This window comes from Eleginops maclovinus, chromosome 1 (genome assembly GCF_036324505.1).
Source record: "Eleginops maclovinus isolate JMC-PN-2008 ecotype Puerto Natales chromosome 1, JC_Emac_rtc_rv5, whole genome shotgun sequence".
NCBI lineage: Eukaryota > Metazoa > Chordata > Actinopteri > Perciformes > Eleginopidae > Eleginops > Eleginops maclovinus.
Window position 1 is genome coordinate 26,936,732 of NC_086349.1, and position 20,722 is coordinate 26,957,453.

The window sequence follows — 20,722 nt, forward strand, 5'->3', positions numbered from 1 at the left end:
AATCCATCATTTTGATATTTAAACATAAAATCGAATATTTTTTATTTGTATTTAATTGTATTTTCTTTTAATTTAATAATATTTTCTTTTATTCATTTTTTATTTATTTATTTAATTATATTTTCTTTTATTATTTTCTTTTTTCATTATATTGTATTATTATTATTTGTTTTAAATTCCATTTTATTTGATTCTATTTTATCTTTATTCATTCTTTTTGATTTGATTTTATCATATTTAATTTTAATTGTATATATTTAATTATATATTTTCACCCTATAGCACAACTTCCTCTTTCTTCCTCCCTCTCTCCATCTTTCCTCCTTCCTTCACCGCCCCCTTTCTTCCTCCCCCCTTGCATCCTGCTCCTTGTTTCGGCTACTTGTCGGCCTGGGGGCATGTCTTCAGAAAGACAGCCGTCTAAGCTCTCCTGTATCCAAATTGCCGTTTCTCCTTTAGAGCTCCTGTTCTCCGCAGTTAGCCATTAACACTCTGTTATCCACGCAGTTATTGAGCTGAGCGCGTCTTAACGATGACACAGGATCACTCTGACCCAGTCCATCATCAGCAGGCGATGCAACGTGCTGCAGTACAGCGATTTGCACGCAACAGTGGGAAGCTAATCAGCAACTAAAGACCTCAACATTAGAAGATCACACAAAGCCTTTTTTGTCATTGTGTGAGAATATAACGAGAACCAGAGTGCAAAAACCAAAACAGACAGACATTGAAAACACGGCAGTAGGACGGACGAACGCAGGAAAGAGAAAGTGAATTTAAAATCGATGATAATTTTACCTTGCAGAACACAAGAGAAGCTGGTCCACTGCTGCCTCGATTGGGTCCTTTTTTAATGTAATTGTGTGACTTTAATTCACCTTAATACAAACAAACCAACCAGCCAATGAAGCGTTGGACTAGCAACCCCTTTATTTTGCAAAGGAGTCTGGTGGGAGCATGGATCTACTGGCGACAGACCAGCAGGAATCCCACCTATAGTCTTTCAGTTCATGCATACGTGCAGTAGAGCATCGAGCTTGATCCATGTCAGTATTATAAATAAACACCTGCCACTCTCTGTCTTTAAGCACCAGTAGCATCTATGATCAAAGACACTCGCTCGCTTTTCTTGGTGCAAGTGTTGCTTCTCATTTTAGCTGACGCTTTATTCCAATGCAACTCACAAAAGCTCCATCAACCAACCAGTAACAGCATCAAGCTCTACTTTAATTATCCCCACCGCTGATTGAGCAGCTTCAAAACTCCTGATAGTGAGTCACTTATTGCTCAATAATCAGCTCAAGGTCACAGGGGTCATTTTGAATGTCTAACTGATATTCATCTCAGCTGCACTTTATCCCTAAAAACCACTGAAAGCTCCGTCTTGTGAGTGGTTGCCTCTGACCCGTGTTTCTCCCTCTGCAGGACTGCCCTCAGCTGGTGCGCTCCGGAGAAATCCTGATCCCGGCGGGGGAGGTGAAGCCCATCACCCTGAAGGCCAGGAACCTCCCCCAGCCCCAGTCCGGGCAGCGGGGGTACGAGTGCGTCCTGCACATCCAGGGGGTCAGCCACCGAGTCACCGCGCTGCGCTTCAACAGCTCCAGCGTGCAGTGCCAGAACAGCTCGGTGAGTCAGAAACTGTCAGATGAGATACGATATAAGATAAGATAAGGTAAGATTACATTAAGGGAAGGTAAGGTAGGATAAGGTCAGGTAAGGTAAGGTAAAGTAGGATAAGGGAAGGTAATGTAGGATAAGTTAAGGTAAGGTAAGGTAAAGTAGGATAAGGTAAGGTAAGGTAAAGTAGGATAAGGGAAGGTAGTGTAGGATAAGTTAAGGTAAGGTAAGGTAAGGTAGGATGAGGAAAGACAAGGTAAGATAAGGTAAGGTAATGTAGGACAAGGTAAGGTAAAGTAGGATAAGGTAAGGGAAGGTAAAGTAGGATAAGGTAAGGTAAGGTAGGATGAGGAAAGACAAGGTAAGATAAGGGAAGGTAAAGTAGGATAAGGTAAGGTAAAGTAGGATAAGGTAAGGTAAAGTAGGATAAGGTAAGGGAAGGTAAAGTAGGATAAGGGAAGGTAAAGTAGGATAAGGTAAGGGAAGGTAAAGTAGGATAAGGTAAGGGAAGGTAATAGGATATAAATAAGGTAAGATAGTATGAGAAAGGATGAGGTAGGCCAAGCTAAGATAAGATATAAAGTCAAAGAACTCAGTTCTTCTTCCTCCATCGTCTACCATGATGCCTCAATGTATGTGTGTGTGTCAGTGAAGACACCGTGATGCATTCTGGGTAATGACTCTGGAGAAGACTGCAGCATGGCCGTGCCCTGCAGACAGACACACACTGACTCCTGCACAAACACACACACACACACACACACACACACACACACACACACACACACACACACACACACACACACACCAGGCTGGTTTAAGGGCACAGCAGGCAGCTACGGACAGCAGGAGGAAGGCTCGAGCGTCCGTCCATCCTGTCAGCTCTCTGATGATGAAACCTTTAGGAAACGTTGGGACTGCATACTGTACAGTAGTGCTGCTGCAAGGGCTTATGGGAACTCAAATTCTCTCTCCTTTTTTCCCGGATCACCTTCACCTTCACCCCCGCCTCCTACTCCTCCTCTTCCTCCTCGGCCTGCAGTACCTGTACGAGGGGATGAAGATCAGCGAGCTGCCGGTGGATTTCTCCGTGGTGTGGAACGGAAACTTCATCATCGATAACCCGGAGAATATCCAAGGTGAGGATAAGGGATGTCAACCACTCCCTCTGGCAGGGGAACACAGGGATGTTAGCCTCTACAGACCATTTACATGCACTAACACCTATAGAACACAATTATAATACTTCTTTTTTTTAACTGATACTTAATTATATTTTATTGTATTTTATTTTATTCTTTTTTATTTCGTTATATTTATTTTACTTCTTTATATATATTTTTTTATTTTATCTTTATTTTATTCTTTTTTATTTTATTTTATTTATTTAATTTTAATTGTAATTTAATCATATTTGCGCCCTATAGCACAACTTCCTCTTTCTTCCTCCCTCTCTCCATCTTTTCTCCCTCCTTCACCTCCCCCTTTCTTCCTCCCCCCTGCATCCTGCTCCTTGTTTCGGCATTTAAAACCTAAAGAACACACTACAGGAAAGGGAAAACCCCTAAAAGCACAAACAGGCTCTTTAAATATACGTATTTTTTATGTAGTTCTTGTAGTGCTGCAGGCTCACTGCGCTGCCTCCATTTCCCACAGTGCATCTGTACAAGTGTGCGGCGCAGAGGGACAGCTGCGGCACCTGTCTGAAGGCGGAGAGGAAGTTCCAGTGCGGCTGGTGCAGCGGGGAGGGTCGCTGCACCCTGAGGCACCACTGCCCCCCCATCAACCCTTACACCACCCGCTGGCTCCACCTGTCCACCAAGAACGTCAAGTGCACCAACCCACGCATCTCAGAGGTCAGTACCCACAATGCACTGCTCTCCTCCTCCTGCAGCTGCCCACGCAACATGCAGCTCTGATCAATGAGCGATGTTCAGAGGAAGAGGAGCTGGGGAGAGTAGAGATAACACATTCAAATACTCCGTGATAAATAACAGTGTATTATTTAAGAGTTTATTCCCAGGATACAGAGACTTAGCTTTGGAGTCTGATGGTGCAAACATAAACACAACAAAACGAAGACAAACTCAAATAAATAACGATTCTAAAAAGAAAATATTGCACAAAATAAACTGTTATCAAATAAGAATACAGACTATATTTACACCAAGTTTAAAAATACTAAGAAAAATAAGAAACTTAGGACAATAAATATATGACCTATTCAGAGAGATGAACAACAACAAACAACAAGAACACAATGTCCATTAAGTACACAACAAAATGTACTCAAAGTATGAAAAGTAAAAGTACTTTTTAGGCAGAAAAGATCTTTAAGAGTGAATATAATAACAATCATTTACAAATACATGTCGTAACTCCTCAATGTGGAGCAAACGTTTGGATAAGCAGTGAATGCAATCTTATTGGTGTAGAATCTACATTTCAAATACAGATATTGGATTTCTTTCTAACTCCACACACTAACAAGTTAATCTTTTACGTATAAAACCTGTAAAAGATATAATTCCTCTCTTTAATGATCCTGTAATAGCTCCACAATGACAAACAGAATCATTTAAAGGTCCCTACATGAAGGTGTTTGTGGTAAAACAGGTTGATGTAATATTATATAAAAATCAAGAGAGACATTTTGCATCTTCACTTCTTTCTCTTTTGATACTGGAAGTACATTAAGCTGATATTTGCAAATGCAGAGTGTACATTTCCCCTCTGTGGGACCATTAAGGACACACACACACACACACACACACACACACACCCCACCCTGTCTGGGGTCGTGACCTGGAAGTGTTTACTTGTTTTCCCATCAGCTCTCTCTGGGCACGCTCACCTCCCGTGGTGTGTTTACTGTCAGTGGGGGGGGTCAGGGCTGCAGGACATGCTCTTTAATTAGGCTGTGTAACGCACCAGTGCATTGTGGTTAAACCAGCAGACCCCCCCCCCTCCTCCTCTCCTTCATTGATTCATCCCTGCACTCACCTCTAACACCAGCCAATTAAAAACTGACGTTAACGACTCGACTTAAATGATTTTACTGTTTGCAGATCAGACAGAGGAACTTTTTCCCTGTGTCACTACCTCTGATCCTCGTGCTAGAAACTAACTTATATGTCGGGCAATTTGAGCAATTAGCTTACGTTGCGTTAATTAGCAACAATGATAGCCCATGTGGACAATAGATTAGAAATGGCTCGGCTGATTTGAACAATTTAGGAGAGCTTTTGGGAGTTATTGAGGACGCTGAGTCCATTTCTGACATTTTCAGGATCCATATTTGTACTCCCAGTGGGCTGATTTTGATGAATGTGGGTTGATTTTAAAAATGTAGGGGACTTAAAACTGTCTTTTCATCCTAGTAATATGAGACATTGATTCAACATTCTCCATCTACCTCAAAAAACACTTCAGAATTGTCCAAATAAGACTCTATGTTACTCTACATTTTGTTACCGGTGGACTGATTCTGACAGCCATGAGTAGTGTTGAAACCATTGGATATCGAGAGCACAAGATTAAAGTTATTACCTCAACTGTGGACACTTTTGTTTCCAAATATCCAAGCAATCTGTCCAATCCAGATGATCAAAAGTGCACTAAAACTTCAAAATCAACCCAGAATTCATAGAAATTAAAACAATGAGAGGACAAATGTGCCATTCTGGCCTTTAAAATGTCCGAAATGGACTCAGCATCCTCAATAACCCCTAAAAACAATCATAAATTGTCCGAATCGACCAAATTAAACGCAACGTATGCAGGTTAGCATCCGGCAGTTTCTATATGCTGGGGAGTCGTATTATACATTTCTAATTTAAACAATGGAATCCCAACATGCCCAGGTTCACAACAAGGGCTGCAACCAGACCCTCACTGGTTTCAGGAAGCTCTGCTACCAGTGAGAGAGCAGCGGGGCCGGAGCCTGTTGAGGAGACGCCTTTCATTTACCGTCCAACTCCCAGCTTCATTTGATGTCGCTCCCCGCGCTGTTAGCGGGGGCTTACATCTCTTCAATATTAATGTCCCGTGGTGGGAGGCACCAGGGCACTTAATAGAAGCATTAATAATTCACCAGGCTATCTGCTGGTAGGCACGTCTGCTAATGTGCTAGCATGTATACAAATCAGCTCATGATGGGGGCTCTGGTGCATACAATCAAAACCAAATGTATTAATAAATTCAGCCCACCGGGGGGATGTCTGCTTCTTAAAGGAACTGTAATCACTGACAGATGAGGGGAGGGTTGCGGGATGTTGGCATGTCAGCGTGTATTTGAAGTACCTGCTCATGTGAATCGTCTGAATTAATGCAGAGTTGGTTTTGCCTCCTACAGATGTAAACAGTAGACAGGAGCTCCAGCCCCCAAAACACCCCCTTTTTCCTGGTTCAGTTCCCCTGCTCCATCCTTTGTTCTCTGCAGCCCCTTTAATGTTGTCTCTTTTAATATTATTATTGGATAAGGCGGTGCAGGGATGTCATATTTCTGTAGTGGAGCCTGGAGGCAGCATCTCCCTGGTTCCCTCCATAGAAAGCCAATGGGATTTCTCCACCGCTAAGCTAAAGGAGGCTAATGTTGGGCTATAAAGGAACTACAGCACGGTCACATGACTTCACGTCACCACCGCTAAGCTAAAGGCGGCTAATGTTGGGCTATAAAGGAACTACAGCACAGTCACATGACTTCACCTCACCACCGCTAAGCTAAAGGCGGCTAATGTTGGGCTATAAAGGAACTACAGCACGGTCACATGACTTCACCTCACCACCGCTAAGCTAAAGGCGGCTAATGTTGGGCTATAAAGGAACTACAGCACAGTCACATGACTTCACGTCACCACCGATAAGCTAAAGGCGGCTAATGTTGGGCTATAAAGGAACTACAGCACAGTCACATGACTTCACGTCACCACCGATAAGCTAAAGGCGGCTAATGTTGGGCTATAAAGGAACTACAGCACAGTCACATGACTTCACCTCACCACCGCTAAGCTAAAGGCGGCTAATGTTGGGCTATAAAGGAACTACAGCACGGTCACATGACTTCACCTCACCACCGCTAAGCTAAAGGCGGCTAATGTTGGGCTATAAAGGAACTACAGCACGGTCACATGACTTCACGTCACCACCGATAAGCTAAAGGCGGCTAATGTTGGGCTATAAAGGAACTACAGCACAGTCACATGACTTCACCTCACCACCGCTAAGCTAAAGGCGGCTAATGTTGGGCTATAAAGGAACTACAGCACGGTCACATGACTTCACCTCACCACCGCTAAGCTAAAGGCGGCTAATGTTGGGCTATAAAGGAACTACAGCACAGTCACATGACTTCACCTCACCACCGCTAAGCATTAGCCTTACAAAGGAGGCTAATGTTGGGAGTGATTACATCTCATTGAGACACTTGTGGGGTATTTAATGACATGTTTTATTTCTTCAGCTTGTGTGAACCGCAGAGCTTACTGCAGGCTAACAACCAAAAACACATTCAGAGAACCATTGACTTCCAGTCAAGGGAACAGGAAGGGCTAAAAATGCTGGGTTATGTCAAGGTTTAGGACTCATTCCTTTGATTGAAACCTCACATTTAAGGAGTCAAACCTGCAGTAATATGCCAGTAAACGTGTACTGTACTCTTAACTGAACATGTAATTGGAACACACTCAGTGAGGATCCCCCCCCCCCGCTATCCCATCGTTGTGTCTCTGGTTTCCTCATCCGTAGTATCTTTCGGCTTCAAGACATTTAAGAGCCTATAAAGTATTTAGGATGTAGTTTGTTAGCGAACAAGTGATCAGCGGTGTTTTATCAAGCTCATTAAACGCTGCTCACAATTAAATGTGACATGCAGGAATTAGCCTGAGCCGAGTCCAAACACAAAGAGCTTAGCTGCTCGACTCTATCAAAGCAGGGCTGATTCATTTCAAAAGCAAAATAAATCCCAAAGAAGTGTGTGTATAAAACTTTGATAGTCTGGATTCATTCATGTAAAAATACGGCCTTTAATTGGTTTTTAAAACGTCTCCGATCAGCCTCAAAGATCTGCCTTTGCTTTGTAAAATTGCAGTTGTTTTTTTGTAATATTACCCAATTGCCTTTTCCCATTAAGGTCACAAATATCCGGATAGGACACAAACTGGTCTTGAATTTCATTAAGAAGTCTTATGGAATATTAAATGTAAGTTGCCTCCGGCTGAAGGAACCCTGATTAAAGGTTAATAATATAGAGAACGCTGACGTCGTGTTTCCTCGCTGTAGATCGGGTTAGTATTACCTCTCTGCTGCCTTGCAGGAGATGCTCAGCCTGTGGGAGGTGGGTTGCTTCCTGCAGAATGTATAGCCTTAGCTTCAGCTGCACAACCCCCCCCCCCCCAATACATCTTCAGTGACTGACTTTTGCAGCCATTTCTATCTCCATAGTTTCTCAGATTAACTTCCCATCATCAATGTGGGTCATCTGCACGATGTGGTGGTGGTGATAGTGGTGGTGATAGTGGTGGTGGTAGTGATGGTAGTGATGGTGGTTGTGATGGTGGTTGTGATGGTGGTTGTGTGATCCCCTGAAATAGATTATGCTTCAGAAAGAGTGGGAAGTAAGGGTGGGGGAATGGGGTGGGGGGGGGGGTGCAATGCTATGTGGAAGCTTGTTGGGAATTACCCAGTGTGTGACGATGCCAGGCCGGCAGCAGCTAAAGGGATTAGCGTGGTATAGGGAGGGAGGGGTGCATGCACGTCCGACGTATAGGCTTCCTCTTCCTCTTCCTCTTCCTCCTCTCAACGTTAGGGTGTTTCTCATGAGGCCCACACATCCACCGTCTCCATTTCAGCCTCTAGGGGAGGAGAAAAAGAAGAAGAAGGGGAGGTCTCTAAAGCTTTTAGCATCCCCCCCCCTCCTCTCACCTGTCATCCATCAGGACTGAACAGAGAGGCTTTTGCCTCCCCTCCTCTCGCCCCCCCCCCCCTCCTGGTCTCTCAGGCCTCACATTATGTAACCATCAATAAGTCTGCTCCAATAGCTGCTCCTTCTTCTGACATGGATATATTTAACCATTACTCCCCCTCCTCCCTTTACTCCTCCCCACACTGTATGTTCAAGCAGTGCTAAAAGATTCATATATGCAGCTCCCCCCCCCCCCCACCCCCCTCTGGCGGAGCAGTGACACACTTACTTTACATCCGAGGCAATTAATGTCCACTGAATCTAGATTACACAGCCGCCTCCCCCAGTGAAGGGTGAGTGGGAGGAGGTGGGTGTCTTGTCAGGGGTGAGGGTCTGCGTCTCAGTAAGCGGTCTCCTGTTGTCTCTCCTTCGGCTGTAAGGTCGACTTTAATGCACAGATCTATAAGAATTGAGTTTGTTCTGCACACAAAATGCAAACTAATGAATAAATACAATAAAATAATAAAGAAACATAAAAAGATAAAAGAGTTCAACAATAAATTGAAAATGCCAAAGTTATTGAACATTAATACCAAAATACAGAGTTGTTGAAAGTAAATAGCGTGCTCTGTATGGATGTGATCAGAGCTGCTGCACACTGACTCATGTTGTGACGTTGTGTGTGTGTGTGTGTGTGTGTGTGTGTGTGTGTGTGTGTGTGTGTGTGTGTGTGTGTGTGTGTGTGTGTGTGTGTGTGTGTGTGTGTGTGTGTGTGTGTGTGTGTGTGTGTGTGTTGCTGCTCTTAATCACTTCTAAAGCCACCTGAACCGTGAGAACTTGTTCACCCTGGAGCATCCACAGAAACTCTCCAGTCTCCCCCTGACTCTCCCTCTCTCCCTCTCTCGCCCCTGCAGGTGACCCCCGTGGCCGGACCCCCTGAGGGAGGAACTCGAGTGACCATCCACGGCACCAACCTGGGCCTCGCCTTCGCCGACCTTGTGGGCAGAGTGGAGGTGGCGGGGGTCAGGTGCACCCCCATGGAGGAGGGCTACATCATCGCTGAGCAGTGAGGAACTACTTTACTGATGCTCAATGTTTGTGTGCAAGCGCCTCCGTCAACATGGACGTTACGTATGTTTGTTATTCTGCAACATGTCTGCAGACATCGACCCCCCCCCCCGTCTGCAGCTCTTGGTTCTCCGCAGCAGCTGTGTGTGTTTACTCCTGTTTACCTCCCTCATTGTCCCGTGCTGTGCATACATCACGTCACCCTGAACTAATGAAAGCCACACACACACACACACTTACTGTGGTGAAGAAGCCGGTGCCTTATGGTGGTTTTACCCCCCCCTGAAGCGGCAGACCCTCGCTACAGAAAGACAGGAATATACACACTGATGTTTCAGCCTGAATACATATTTACAAATTGGGATTAGGTTTCACTTTCAGCTTCCCTGGCTGGGAAAATGCTGAGAGAAACACAGGGATTTTACCCTCTGCAGACCATTTACATGCACTTAAACCTATAAAACAAACTACAGGAACTCAGAAAAGCCGAAAAGGGCCTTTACTCACTTGTAGTTTTGATAATTTCATCAGGATGTTATCCACTCCTGCTGGTAATTGAAAGCTCATACATAGTGTGTATCAGATACTCTATATCAGCTTTTTACTGGGAATTTATAATTAAAATTCACTCTATATAAGCCACTGTGGCTGCAGGGGACAATTTGTCATCAGTGTCTGATCTGACAGCGCTTTTAATACAATTGGGGACAGGCTGGAGGATTCATTAATTTGGATATGCAAAAACAATAGAGTGAGGGAAATTAAAAAAAGGCACCTCTGACCCCTGCAGTCTGAGTGCTGAACTGGACTTTAATTCAGCTTCACACACTCGTGTCCTTATCTGACTTATCTGTCACTTCTCAATTCTTTTACGAAGATAAATGTAAGTGGAAATTACAACAACAACAACAACAACAACAACAACAACAACAAATCAAACATATGTATGACCTTCCTGTTGCTGCGTCTGAAGACAGTTTGAAAGACTCGTCTTTTTTGTCCACATTTTATTATTTTTGGCCAAATTGAGAAAGAGAAGCTAGTTTTAAAGTCACTCTCAGTTGTTACAGGATCAGCCGGTGTCCTGATAGAGACTGAGAGGGCTTTACCAATCATCAGCTTAAAGCACTGGTTCCCAACTTGTTTCAGTCCAACTTCTTCCCACGCTTCATGCAGTACCTGAACGCCCCACAGTTTGAAACCCTGAATACATCTTGAACTGTGTAATATCAACAATAATTTACCTGTAGTTTTTCAAAGTGCATTTACTGCCACGCTGTTGTCCATGTTTTAGTCTGACAACTTTAACCCTGTGTTTTCCTTTCATGATGTTAGTTAACTATAATACTTCACCCGAAAATGCTCCACCTTCTTGTGTTGCATCTCATTCAGCTCACTAAGATTGCAATGGAGAAAACACCGACTTCAGGGCTTCAAAAGTCCCAAAATGTGCAGAAACTACGTCCATTTATTACCGTCCTATCGCTAGTAATCTTACGGCATGGAATTATCTCTTTTGACACCTTTTTTAATGTATTACTTTACATTTTGTATGAACACTGATTTTAATGTGTGTGTGTGTGTGTGTGTGTGTGTGTGTGTGTGTGTGTGTGTGTGTGTGTGTGTGTGTGTGTGTGTGTGTGTGTGTGTGTGTGTGTGTGTGTGTGTGTGTGTGTGTGTGTGTGTGTGTAGGATTGTGTGTGAGATGGACGCCGCCCCTGCAGAAACGAGAGACGGTCCGGTGCAGCTGTGTGTCGGCGAGTGTCGACCAGAACTCAGAGCCCGGTCCTCTCAGCTCTATTCCTTCGTGGTAAGACTGCAATGACTGAAAAACCAACTTACTCTTTATCCTTTAGCCTATTGATTGGTCAACCTCTTAGAGACATCCCGCCCCCTTAGCCTATTGATTGGTCAACCTCTTAGAGACGTCCCGCCCCCTTAGCCTATCACGTACAATGTGTTGGATCGCTAGCCAGTAGACACAGGGGATTTTAGCCTTTGCAGACCATTTACATGCACTAAACCCTATGGTGCACATGATATGAGAGCGACCCAAAAAGCAGAATAGGGCCCCTTTAAGTATTACATAAAAACAAAATAATTAAAGTTGCTTAAAGTTAAACCAAACACAGTTAGTTAAATTAAAAGTGATTTTTTTGCAAACGAATTGCCACAGGCTAACGTTCTTGCAGACGGTTTAATTACTTAATGACTATTTCTTAATCCTTTAATAAACAGAAAAAGGGATTCCTTATTACTTCCTGCAGCTTTGTGAAGACGCTCTCTGCCTTCATGGAGATACGATGATAAGGCTAAAGTCAAACAGCATCTTATATATGAGCAGCAGATGTCCAATGGAAGGGAAACACAATAAGATATTGTCAGTTTTCCTCAGATGCTAGCTTGTTCAAAGTGAGAATAAAAACAGTCGATGAACAGATGAACTGTGATTGTACGGCTGGGCAAAAGAACAATCTTTTTGCTAAAATAAAAAGTGTCTCTGCTCTTGGCAGGTAAACATTATCTCCTCAACACACACACACACACACACACACACACACACACACACATTTCCCCGTCCCTGTCGCTTGCTTTGTGATCCGCCTGCAGCTAACAGATAATCTACTTTTCCATTTGCACCCTCTCACCTTCACAATTAGCACTCCCTTAACAATTAACACCAGCCACTAATTACTGCTGTTGTGTTCAGGGTACCTGCATCCTGACACTCACTCCGAACACTGTTTTCATTATGGCTTCTCACCGCTGCATATTTTATTCCTTTATAGCCCAACATTAGCCTCCTTTAGCTTAGCGGTGGTGGCGTGAAGTCATGTGACCGCGCTGTAGTTCCTTTATAGCCCAACATTAGCCGCCTTTAGCTTAGCGGTGGTGACGTGAAGTCATGTGACCGTGCTGTAGTTCCTTTATAGCCCAACATTAGCCTCCTTTCGCTTAGCGGTGGTGTCGTGAAGTCATGTGACCGTGCTGTAGTTCCTTTATAGCCCAACATTAGCCGCCTTTAGCTTAGCGGTGGTGGCGTGAAGTCATGTGACCGTGCTGTAGTTCCTTTATAGCCCAACATTAGCCTCCTTTAGCTTAGCGGTGGTATCGTGAAGTCATGTGACCGTGCTGTAGTTCCTTTATAGCCCAACATTAGCTCTTTACTTCAGAAATCATGAAGTGGTGTTTATATGTTGAGATTATCCTTCTTTACATATCCCATTGGCTTTCCTTGAGGAGGGATACGTCATCCCTGCTCTATATTTGAGCGGCTGGCAGAGGGCCAGCGTAAACGACAGCCTGCATTTAGTTTCTTTCTAAATGTTTGTGCACATCGAGCCGTTAGTGCGTGCTCACGGCTGTCTGCTCGGATATTCCTCCATCTGTCTGTGTGACGGCGGCTCGCTGCCTGCAGCTGTAAACACTTGTTATTTTCAGACTGTCTTTAAAAGGCTTCAGTCACACACACACACACACACACACACACACACACACACACACACACACACACACTCAGGGAGACTAAGAGTTCCAGGTTTATCCTCTTTTCTCCCACCAGCGCAGCACTCCACTTGCAATATGAATAACTGTAATTTTCTGCGGCTCTGTGATAAAGGTCTCAGAGCGACCGCAGAGATGCTGCCCATTTTACACGACAACATCTTTTACTCAGCCCGGCTTTGTTCTCTCCTCATGTGTTTATCCCCGTCTCTTAACCTCTCTTTCTCTGTGTTTTCAGACCCCCACTGTGTCAGGTCTGTCCCCCAGCAGAGGGCCCGAGTCGGGGGGAACCAAAGTCACCATCATGGGGGAGAACCTGGGCGCCGGCAGCAGCGTCAACGTCCAGTTTGGAAACCAGACGTGCGAGTTCTTCGGGTGAGTCTCTCCTCGGGAAATCATTTATTTAAAGCTCGTCCCATAAAGCGTAATGTGCTGAGACAGCCTGGTGATTGTTTCCCACGGACCGTTCATGGAGAAAGGCTTTTATCGCACATTAAGACGAGGCGGAAGGGAATTAAATAAAGTGCAAATGAAAGACACAAATTGGCCTTTCTAAAGTTCGAAGCATTAGAGAATAATGTAGATGTGAGGAAGTGAATGAAACCCACTGTGAGTGTTTAACTGTTTCAACATTAACAAAACAAAATCAGGAGCCCTTAATGACCTTGGTGTTTTGTCATGCTGCACCTTATTCATAGAATTGTTCTTTATTAGCATTTTCATTTTTAAAACGTCTTCTACATTAATGCCGTTAGCAGTTGGATCGCTGGTCCAACTCTGACTGAAAATGAAATTCCCCCCAAAAAAGTATTTTGATTTAAAATATTTAAAATATTTGATTTGATTTTTTTATTTTCAATCTTTATTATTATTTTTAAATTTTAAGTTCATTTTTTTAAAATATATTTTTTTATTATTATTTATGTTTTCACAACAGGACTGCACAATATATACATTTTACATTTTATATATTATATATTACATATTATACTTTATATTTTATATTTTACATTTTATATTTTATACTTTACATTTTACATTTTACATTTTACATTTTACATTTTACATTTTATATTTTATATTTTATATTTTATATTTTACATTTTATATTTTATATTTTATATTTTATATTTTATATTTTACATTTTATATTTTACATTTTATACTTTATATTTTAATTGTATTAAATGTTTTGTATTATACAGCTTTTTACTGTTTTCATTCATATTATCAAAATTAATATTCTTCTTCTTATTATTATATTATTATTATTATTTCTAAGGATTTTCACTTCTCTTCAACGATCTGTGTGCACAACAGGGCTGCACTGTAAAGTTTATTTATATTTTTTTATCAACATTGCATTATGGACTAGTGCAATAACCAAACCAGAGGAAGCAAAGTAATTATACTATAGGCAAAAAATATGTCAAGTGGTGTATTGAAGTGCTGCGTCTTTGCTTGCATACTCGAGTAAAGTACACGTACATTCATTTTTACTTGAGTAAATAAACCTACTGATTAAACTAAATGTGGTCTTCTGAAAGCCTTCACTTCAGATGCATCTCGTATCTCTGAGCTTCTCTGCATGCTTTAGCGCTTACATTTATACTTCAGATTTATATATTTCATCCGCTGTGAGCATAATAATACAAATAAGAGCTCTTGTTATTTGATTGTATAAATCTTTAATACAGCTTTTTACTGTTTTCTTTTTCAAAAATATTCCTGGGTATTATTATTATTATTATTTCTAAGGATTTTCACTTCTCTTCAACGATCTGTGTGCACAACAGGGCTGCACTATAAAGTTTATTTATATTTTTTTATCAATATTGCATTATGGACGAGTGCAATAACCAAACCAGAGGAAGCAAAGTAATTATACTATAGGCAAAAAATAGGTCAAGTGGTGTATTGAAGTGCTGCATCTTTGCTTGCATACTCGAGTAAAGTACACGTACATTCATTTTTACTTGAGTAAATAAACCTACTGATTAAACTAAATGTGGTCTTCTGAAAGCCTTCACTTCAGATGCATCTCATATCTCTGAGCTTCTCTGCATGCTTTATGCGCTACATCAGGGGTTTTCAAACCGGTGGTCCGCGGACCCCTGGTGGTCCGCGGCGGCATTGCATGTGGTCCGTGACAAGAGCCTATGTTGATCAGTTCACCATTGTTTTTTTTTAATATAAATTCGCTTTGATATTTCAACACATTTCCAGAATACCGTTACATATCGTGAAAAATATGTTTAAAATAATATAAAGGAAATTCAAGCTGACAGAATGTAGCCTTGCGCCTATCCAGTCTATGGTAGCCTGTGATTCGCTAATGGTAATGAGTTGCGTCGCTAACCTCACTTATTATTCATTACGTACAGTCTTGCGAGCAAAGTTGACACACATTTATAAGCATAGCCGACGAGAGTATTTTAAGATAGGTTGTAGTACAGCAAACATTTGTTACATATGTACTAGTCTAGCTATATATCTAGCACCAATGGATCGTTTTGTAGTGAGGAAAGTGCCAGAGGGACAGGCTGCCATGACAGAGGGTCAGGCTGCCACGACAGAGGGACAGGCCGCCACGATAGGGCAAGGACAGGCTTCCGAAGCGTCAACTTCGCAAAAAAGACGAAAAAGAAAATACAATGAGGAATATGTTAAATATGGATTCACAGTGACGACAGACAGAGCAGGAGAGGAGGTACCACTGTGTTTCGTATGTTCAACAATTCTCTGTAATGAAGCTATGAAGCCGTCGAAACTTACGCGGCATATGGAGACGCATCACGTCCACTTGAAGGCCAAACCCGTTGAGTACATGCAACAGATGTTGCGTGATTTCAAAGGACAGCAGGCTACCATGAGGAAGAGTGCAAAAATAAATGAAAACGCACTGAAAGCATCGTATCTGGTCGCTCTCAGGGTTGCAAAAAGTAAGAAGCCCCATACCATTGCAGAGCAGCTTATATTGCCAGCAGCCATAGATATGTGCAGAGCTATGGTAAGCGAAGAATGTGCCAACAAATTAAAAACTATTCCGTTGTCAGACAACACAATCGGAAGACGAATTGGGGAAATGGCAAATGATGTCAAAGACCAGCTGATGGCAAAACTTCAGACAGTTCTGTTTTCCCTTCAAATCGACGAGACGACAGATGTTACTAATGATGCGCAACTGTTAACATTTGTGCGATACGAGGACAGTGGCACTATGTGCGAGGAATTTCTTTTTTGCAAACCACTGCCCGGGCGAACTACCGGTGTAGAAATATTTAAAGCACTGGACGATTTTTTCACGGAGCACAATATCTCGTGGCAGAGGTGCGTTGCATTATGCAGCGATGGGGCCCGAGCCATGAGTGGCAGCAAGACTGGACTGTTTGCGCATGTAAGGAGGGTGGCTCCGGGGGTAATTTGGACACACTGCCTGATTCATAGAGAGGCTCTCGCCTCCAAAGATCTCAGTGTTGAGCTCAGTGGTGTGTTTGATGTCGTTGTCAAGACGGTCAACTTCATAAAACGAAACGCATTGAATACACGCCTGTTTTCATCCCTATGCCATGACTTGGGAAGTGAACACAGCTCTCTCCTTTATCATTCAGAGGTGCGTTGGCTGTCTCGCGGCGCTGTGCTCGCCCGTGTGTTTGAACTACGCGGAGCTATCTACGAGTTCTTGTGCGAGAAGCATTCTGATCTGGCTTCCAATTTCAACGATAGTTACTGGTTAACTAAGCTGGCGTACCTCACAGATGTTTTTGCAGAGCTGAACAAGTTGAACAGCTCCATGCAAGGGAGAGATGCAAACGTCATGCAGCTCTACGAGAAGCTCGACGCATTTGTGAAAAAAATGTCAAAGTGGATCGAACGAGTGGAGAGCAATAACTTGGCGATGTTTCCTTCAGTTGAGGAATACCCTGACAGCACTGACATCAACGACACTATATGTGAGCATTTGAGGAAGCTTGTGCGTCAATTCGCAAAGTACTTCACTGATTCGGAAGAGTGGCGCCGTGACAGCAAGTGGATCCTGCTCCCATTCAGTGACGATGCATCAGTAGGGTCAAGTCTGACGGCTGTGGAAGAGGATAAGCTGATTGAGATGTCCACAGACTCTGTCAGGAGGCATATGTACGACACACAGCCCCTTGTTAAATTCTGGATAAGTTGCCAGACAGAATTTCCACAGCTTGCTGCAAAAGCAATGAGGTGTCTTTTGCCCTTTCCAACCACATACCTGTGTGAGAGTGGTTTTTCTACACTGGCGTACTTAAAGAATAAGTACAGGGCTAGGCTTGATCCAGAGAATGACATGAGACTGTCTCTGTCTACCATTTCGCCACGAATAGACAGGCTGTGTGGACTTCACCACGCCCAGATATCACACTGACAGGTAGGCCTAATTCTCCCATGTTTTCACTGTTACGACCCTGGCGGGTTTAGGCCCCGCCCTGTGTTAATGGTAAGCCTGTTCTCTCTCCCTGCTTTTCTCAATCTCTCTCTGCTTTTCTCAATCTCTCTGTCTCTACAGCAGGTGATTGGTGACAGGTCTGTCCTGGCTGGGTTATAAAAGCCCTGACCAGCCAGCAGTTGAGGCTGCCTTGGTCTTCATTTGTTGGATTTTGGTTCTCCGGTGTTGTTGGATTTTTGTTCTCCGTTGTTGTTTTGTCACACACCTAGACTGACTTTGCATGACATTTTTAGTTACTTTTCCCAATACTGAATTGCACAACACTTTATTATTCTTTATTCTTTCTTTAAAATAATCTTTAATTTAATTTAATTTAATAAATCTACTTTTATTATTATAAAATCTGCGTGGCCTCTCTTTCATGTTTCATGCATTGAGCTATGCATGTAACACCAAATACACACGCGCACGCGCAGGCACATCAGTGGGCCGCGGATTGCTTTCTAGTCCGAATGGTGGTCCCTGGGACAAAACCAGTTGAAAACCCCTGCGCTACATGCATCACTGTCAGGAACATTAGATATGCAGTCCGCTGTGAGCAAATGAAAGAAAAACAAGAGCTCTTGTTCCCCGGACGATATGTATAACTCCCTTTACAGGAGCAGCTCTATTTCACAGCTTCTCCCTCGTCTCCCCGAGAAACCCCCGAGGGGAGAGCCTCTCAGAAACTTGTGTAAATCTTAATAAGGTTTTGATGACCTGCTGCATTAAAGCCTGTAATAATAGCTCCCAGAAAAGCCCGCTGCGCCAATGGAGCTTTTCTTCTTCTTCATCTTCCCCCCCTCCTCCATATCTGCTCTGTTTTTAGTCTCCTCCCTTCCTCTCCTCACCTCTGAATTTTTTCTATTTTAATCGCGGCTCTCTGACTGTAATGTTGTAAGGTCAGCTTTAATGAGACACCGGGCTAATTACTGGTTTCTGGTTCTCCGCTGTGTTCCTGGCATTGGGCGCTCGCCCTGCTAATGAATTAGGACAAATTCATTGGGAGGAACATGGAGTCTGAGGGAGGGGTGAGCACAGCAGCAGGGTGAAACTCTGAGAAATGTTCCATGTTTAAAGAGGTTATTATTACAAATGTCTTCAGCGCACTTAGCTAAAGTCTTACCGTTTGGAAGATCCATCATATGCACAAAAGCTACAGGGTGTTTTTTACGGTAGCCGACTGCTGCTAACGCGCTAAAACGGCCCAAAGCTCTTCCTTTGGGAGAAACATGTTGCAGCGTCAGGAACGATGCAGATAAAGAAACACATAAAGAAACATCTTCCCCAACTTCACAACACATGCAGACATTCAGCAGCTCTTCAACACATGCAGACATTCAGCAGCTCTTCAACACATGCAGACATTCAGCAGCTCTTCAACTCCTGCAGCATCTAGAGAACATTCAGCAGAGGAAACATGAGCAGTTTACTAAAAGCTGCAGAAGCCAAACGCTGCAAGAAGCTCCAAACACAACGGAGACCAGGGGACACTAAAGAGAGACGCACACAGCTGGAGACCAGGGGACACTAAAGAGAGACGCACACAGCTGGAGACCAGGGGACACTAAAGAGAGACGCACACAGCTGGAGACCAGGGGACACTAAAGAGAGACGCACACAGCTGGAGACCAGGGGACAGTAAAGAGAGCTTCTTGCAGCGTTTGGTTTCTGCAGCTTTCAGTAAACTGCTCATGTCTCCTCTGCTGAATGTTCTCTAGATGCTGCATGTGTTGAAGAACTGCTGCATGTCTGCATGTGTTGAAGAGCTGCTGCAGATGTTTCTTCATGAGTTTTAATATTTGTGTTTCTATGTCTGCATCGTTTCTGAAGCTGCAGCGCGTTCCTTCCAACGGCTATCGTAAAGGAATTAGACCCTGATGAATTATGAGTGTTTCTTTTGTGTTAAAGTCCTGTATTGTCCCCTCCCTCCTCGACACGTCTTTAAATATGGTATCCATTGTGCTTCCCATGCAGGCGGACGATGACGGAGATCGTGTGTTACTCCGCCCCCTCCCTGTCGGGGGTGGGTCAGGTGCAGATCAGTGTGAGTGTGGACCGTGCACAGATCAGGGAGAGCCTCACCTTCGACTACATCGAGGACCCCACCGTGCAGCGCATCGAGCCCGACTGGAGCATCGCCAGGTAAACACATACACACATCATCCACACACACTGGACCCCCTCCCTCCCCACCCCTGCAGAGCTTCAGATCCAGCAATAACACACACACACACACACACACACGTCAATATTACACTTTCAATCAGCGCTCGCCTCTCTGCCAATTAGTGAAGATCTGATATCAGACTGAGAGTTTCTGCTCAATGTGTATCCATCTGAAAACCTCTAGAGACACACACACACACACACACACACACACACATACACACACACACACACACACACACACACTACTCATTAAGAGGAAGATGAAACAGCAGCTAAGGTAGGTAGAAACAAAGGTAGATATTTAGACAAAAATAAAAAAACAGACTGAAAAACAGAAAATCCTCAAAAATCTACAAATTTAAACAGGTTTTTCCTTTTGGCCAATTCATGAAACAATACGGTGCATAAAACTGACACAAATGAAGCATTTTAACCAGCTTTTATCAGATTTTCTTACCTTTAAGGTCCAACTAGTGCTCTGTTAGTAACGTCTGTGCAGAAGTGCAACCGACTTCCTTTCTTGATGAAAAAATAACTAATATTCATAAAACAAAGTATTAATTTGAAGTTACTTCAGCTGATTTTCTCAACATTTGGTTAAAGTTAGAAATGCATTTGATTAAAGACAGCACAGGGTCTACAGAACCTCCCTATCCACCATCCTGGCATCATCTTTATTCTGCAGAAACACGACAGAGAGCTGCACCCCCTCCATCAGATCCCGCTTGATATGCACGATCTGTGTCCTGTATTTCAAACACAAACCTGCAGCGGTGAATTGTAGTCGGTTATAAAATGGTTTCTAATCACCCTCCGCTCTGAAGGCTATTATCTCCTGAAAGAGACGGAGGATGAAAGACGTTTTGATGCGCTCATTTCCACTGATGGCGGAGAATATTTATCCGCAACTGCCTTTGAATTCCGTGTGTTTCTGTCTCCTCGCTCTCTCTCTCCGTGTGTCTTTGCATTTTGATTTGGAGGAATGAGCTGTCGTTATTAAAGCT

General features: G+C 43.3%; 2 protein-coding genes across 2 annotated transcripts in view; both read left to right on the plus strand.

Moving 5' to 3' along the window:
- Nucleotides 1–20,722, plus strand: part of plxna2 (plexin A2) — a 203,666-nt gene that overhangs the window by 139,621 nt on the left and 43,323 nt on the right. Inside the window, 7 exon segments of the mRNA XM_063910249.1 lie at nucleotides 1,426–1,626; nucleotides 2,660–2,756; nucleotides 3,274–3,473; nucleotides 9,433–9,584; nucleotides 11,279–11,396; nucleotides 13,329–13,465; nucleotides 19,524–19,691. Of these exon segments, the coding sequence (XP_063766319.1) occupies nucleotides 1,426–1,626; nucleotides 2,660–2,756; nucleotides 3,274–3,473; nucleotides 9,433–9,584; nucleotides 11,279–11,396; nucleotides 13,329–13,465; nucleotides 19,524–19,691 (1,073 nt within the window).
- Nucleotides 15,213–18,049, plus strand: LOC134882549 (protein FAM200A-like). The gene is made up of 2 exons (XM_063910364.1): nucleotides 15,213–17,489; nucleotides 17,628–18,049. Exon 1 carries the CDS (start codon nucleotides 15,405–15,407, stop codon nucleotides 17,484–17,486), a length of 2,082 nt encoding a protein of 693 aa, XP_063766434.1. The 5' UTR covers nucleotides 15,213–15,404; the 3' UTR covers nucleotides 17,487–17,489; nucleotides 17,628–18,049.

Bases quoted from the DNA above. Each gene is read 5' to 3' on its own strand.
- LOC134882549 (XM_063910364.1), top strand. From the start codon at position 15,405: ATGGTAGCCTGTGATTCGCTAATGGTAATGAGTTGCGTCGCTAACCTC.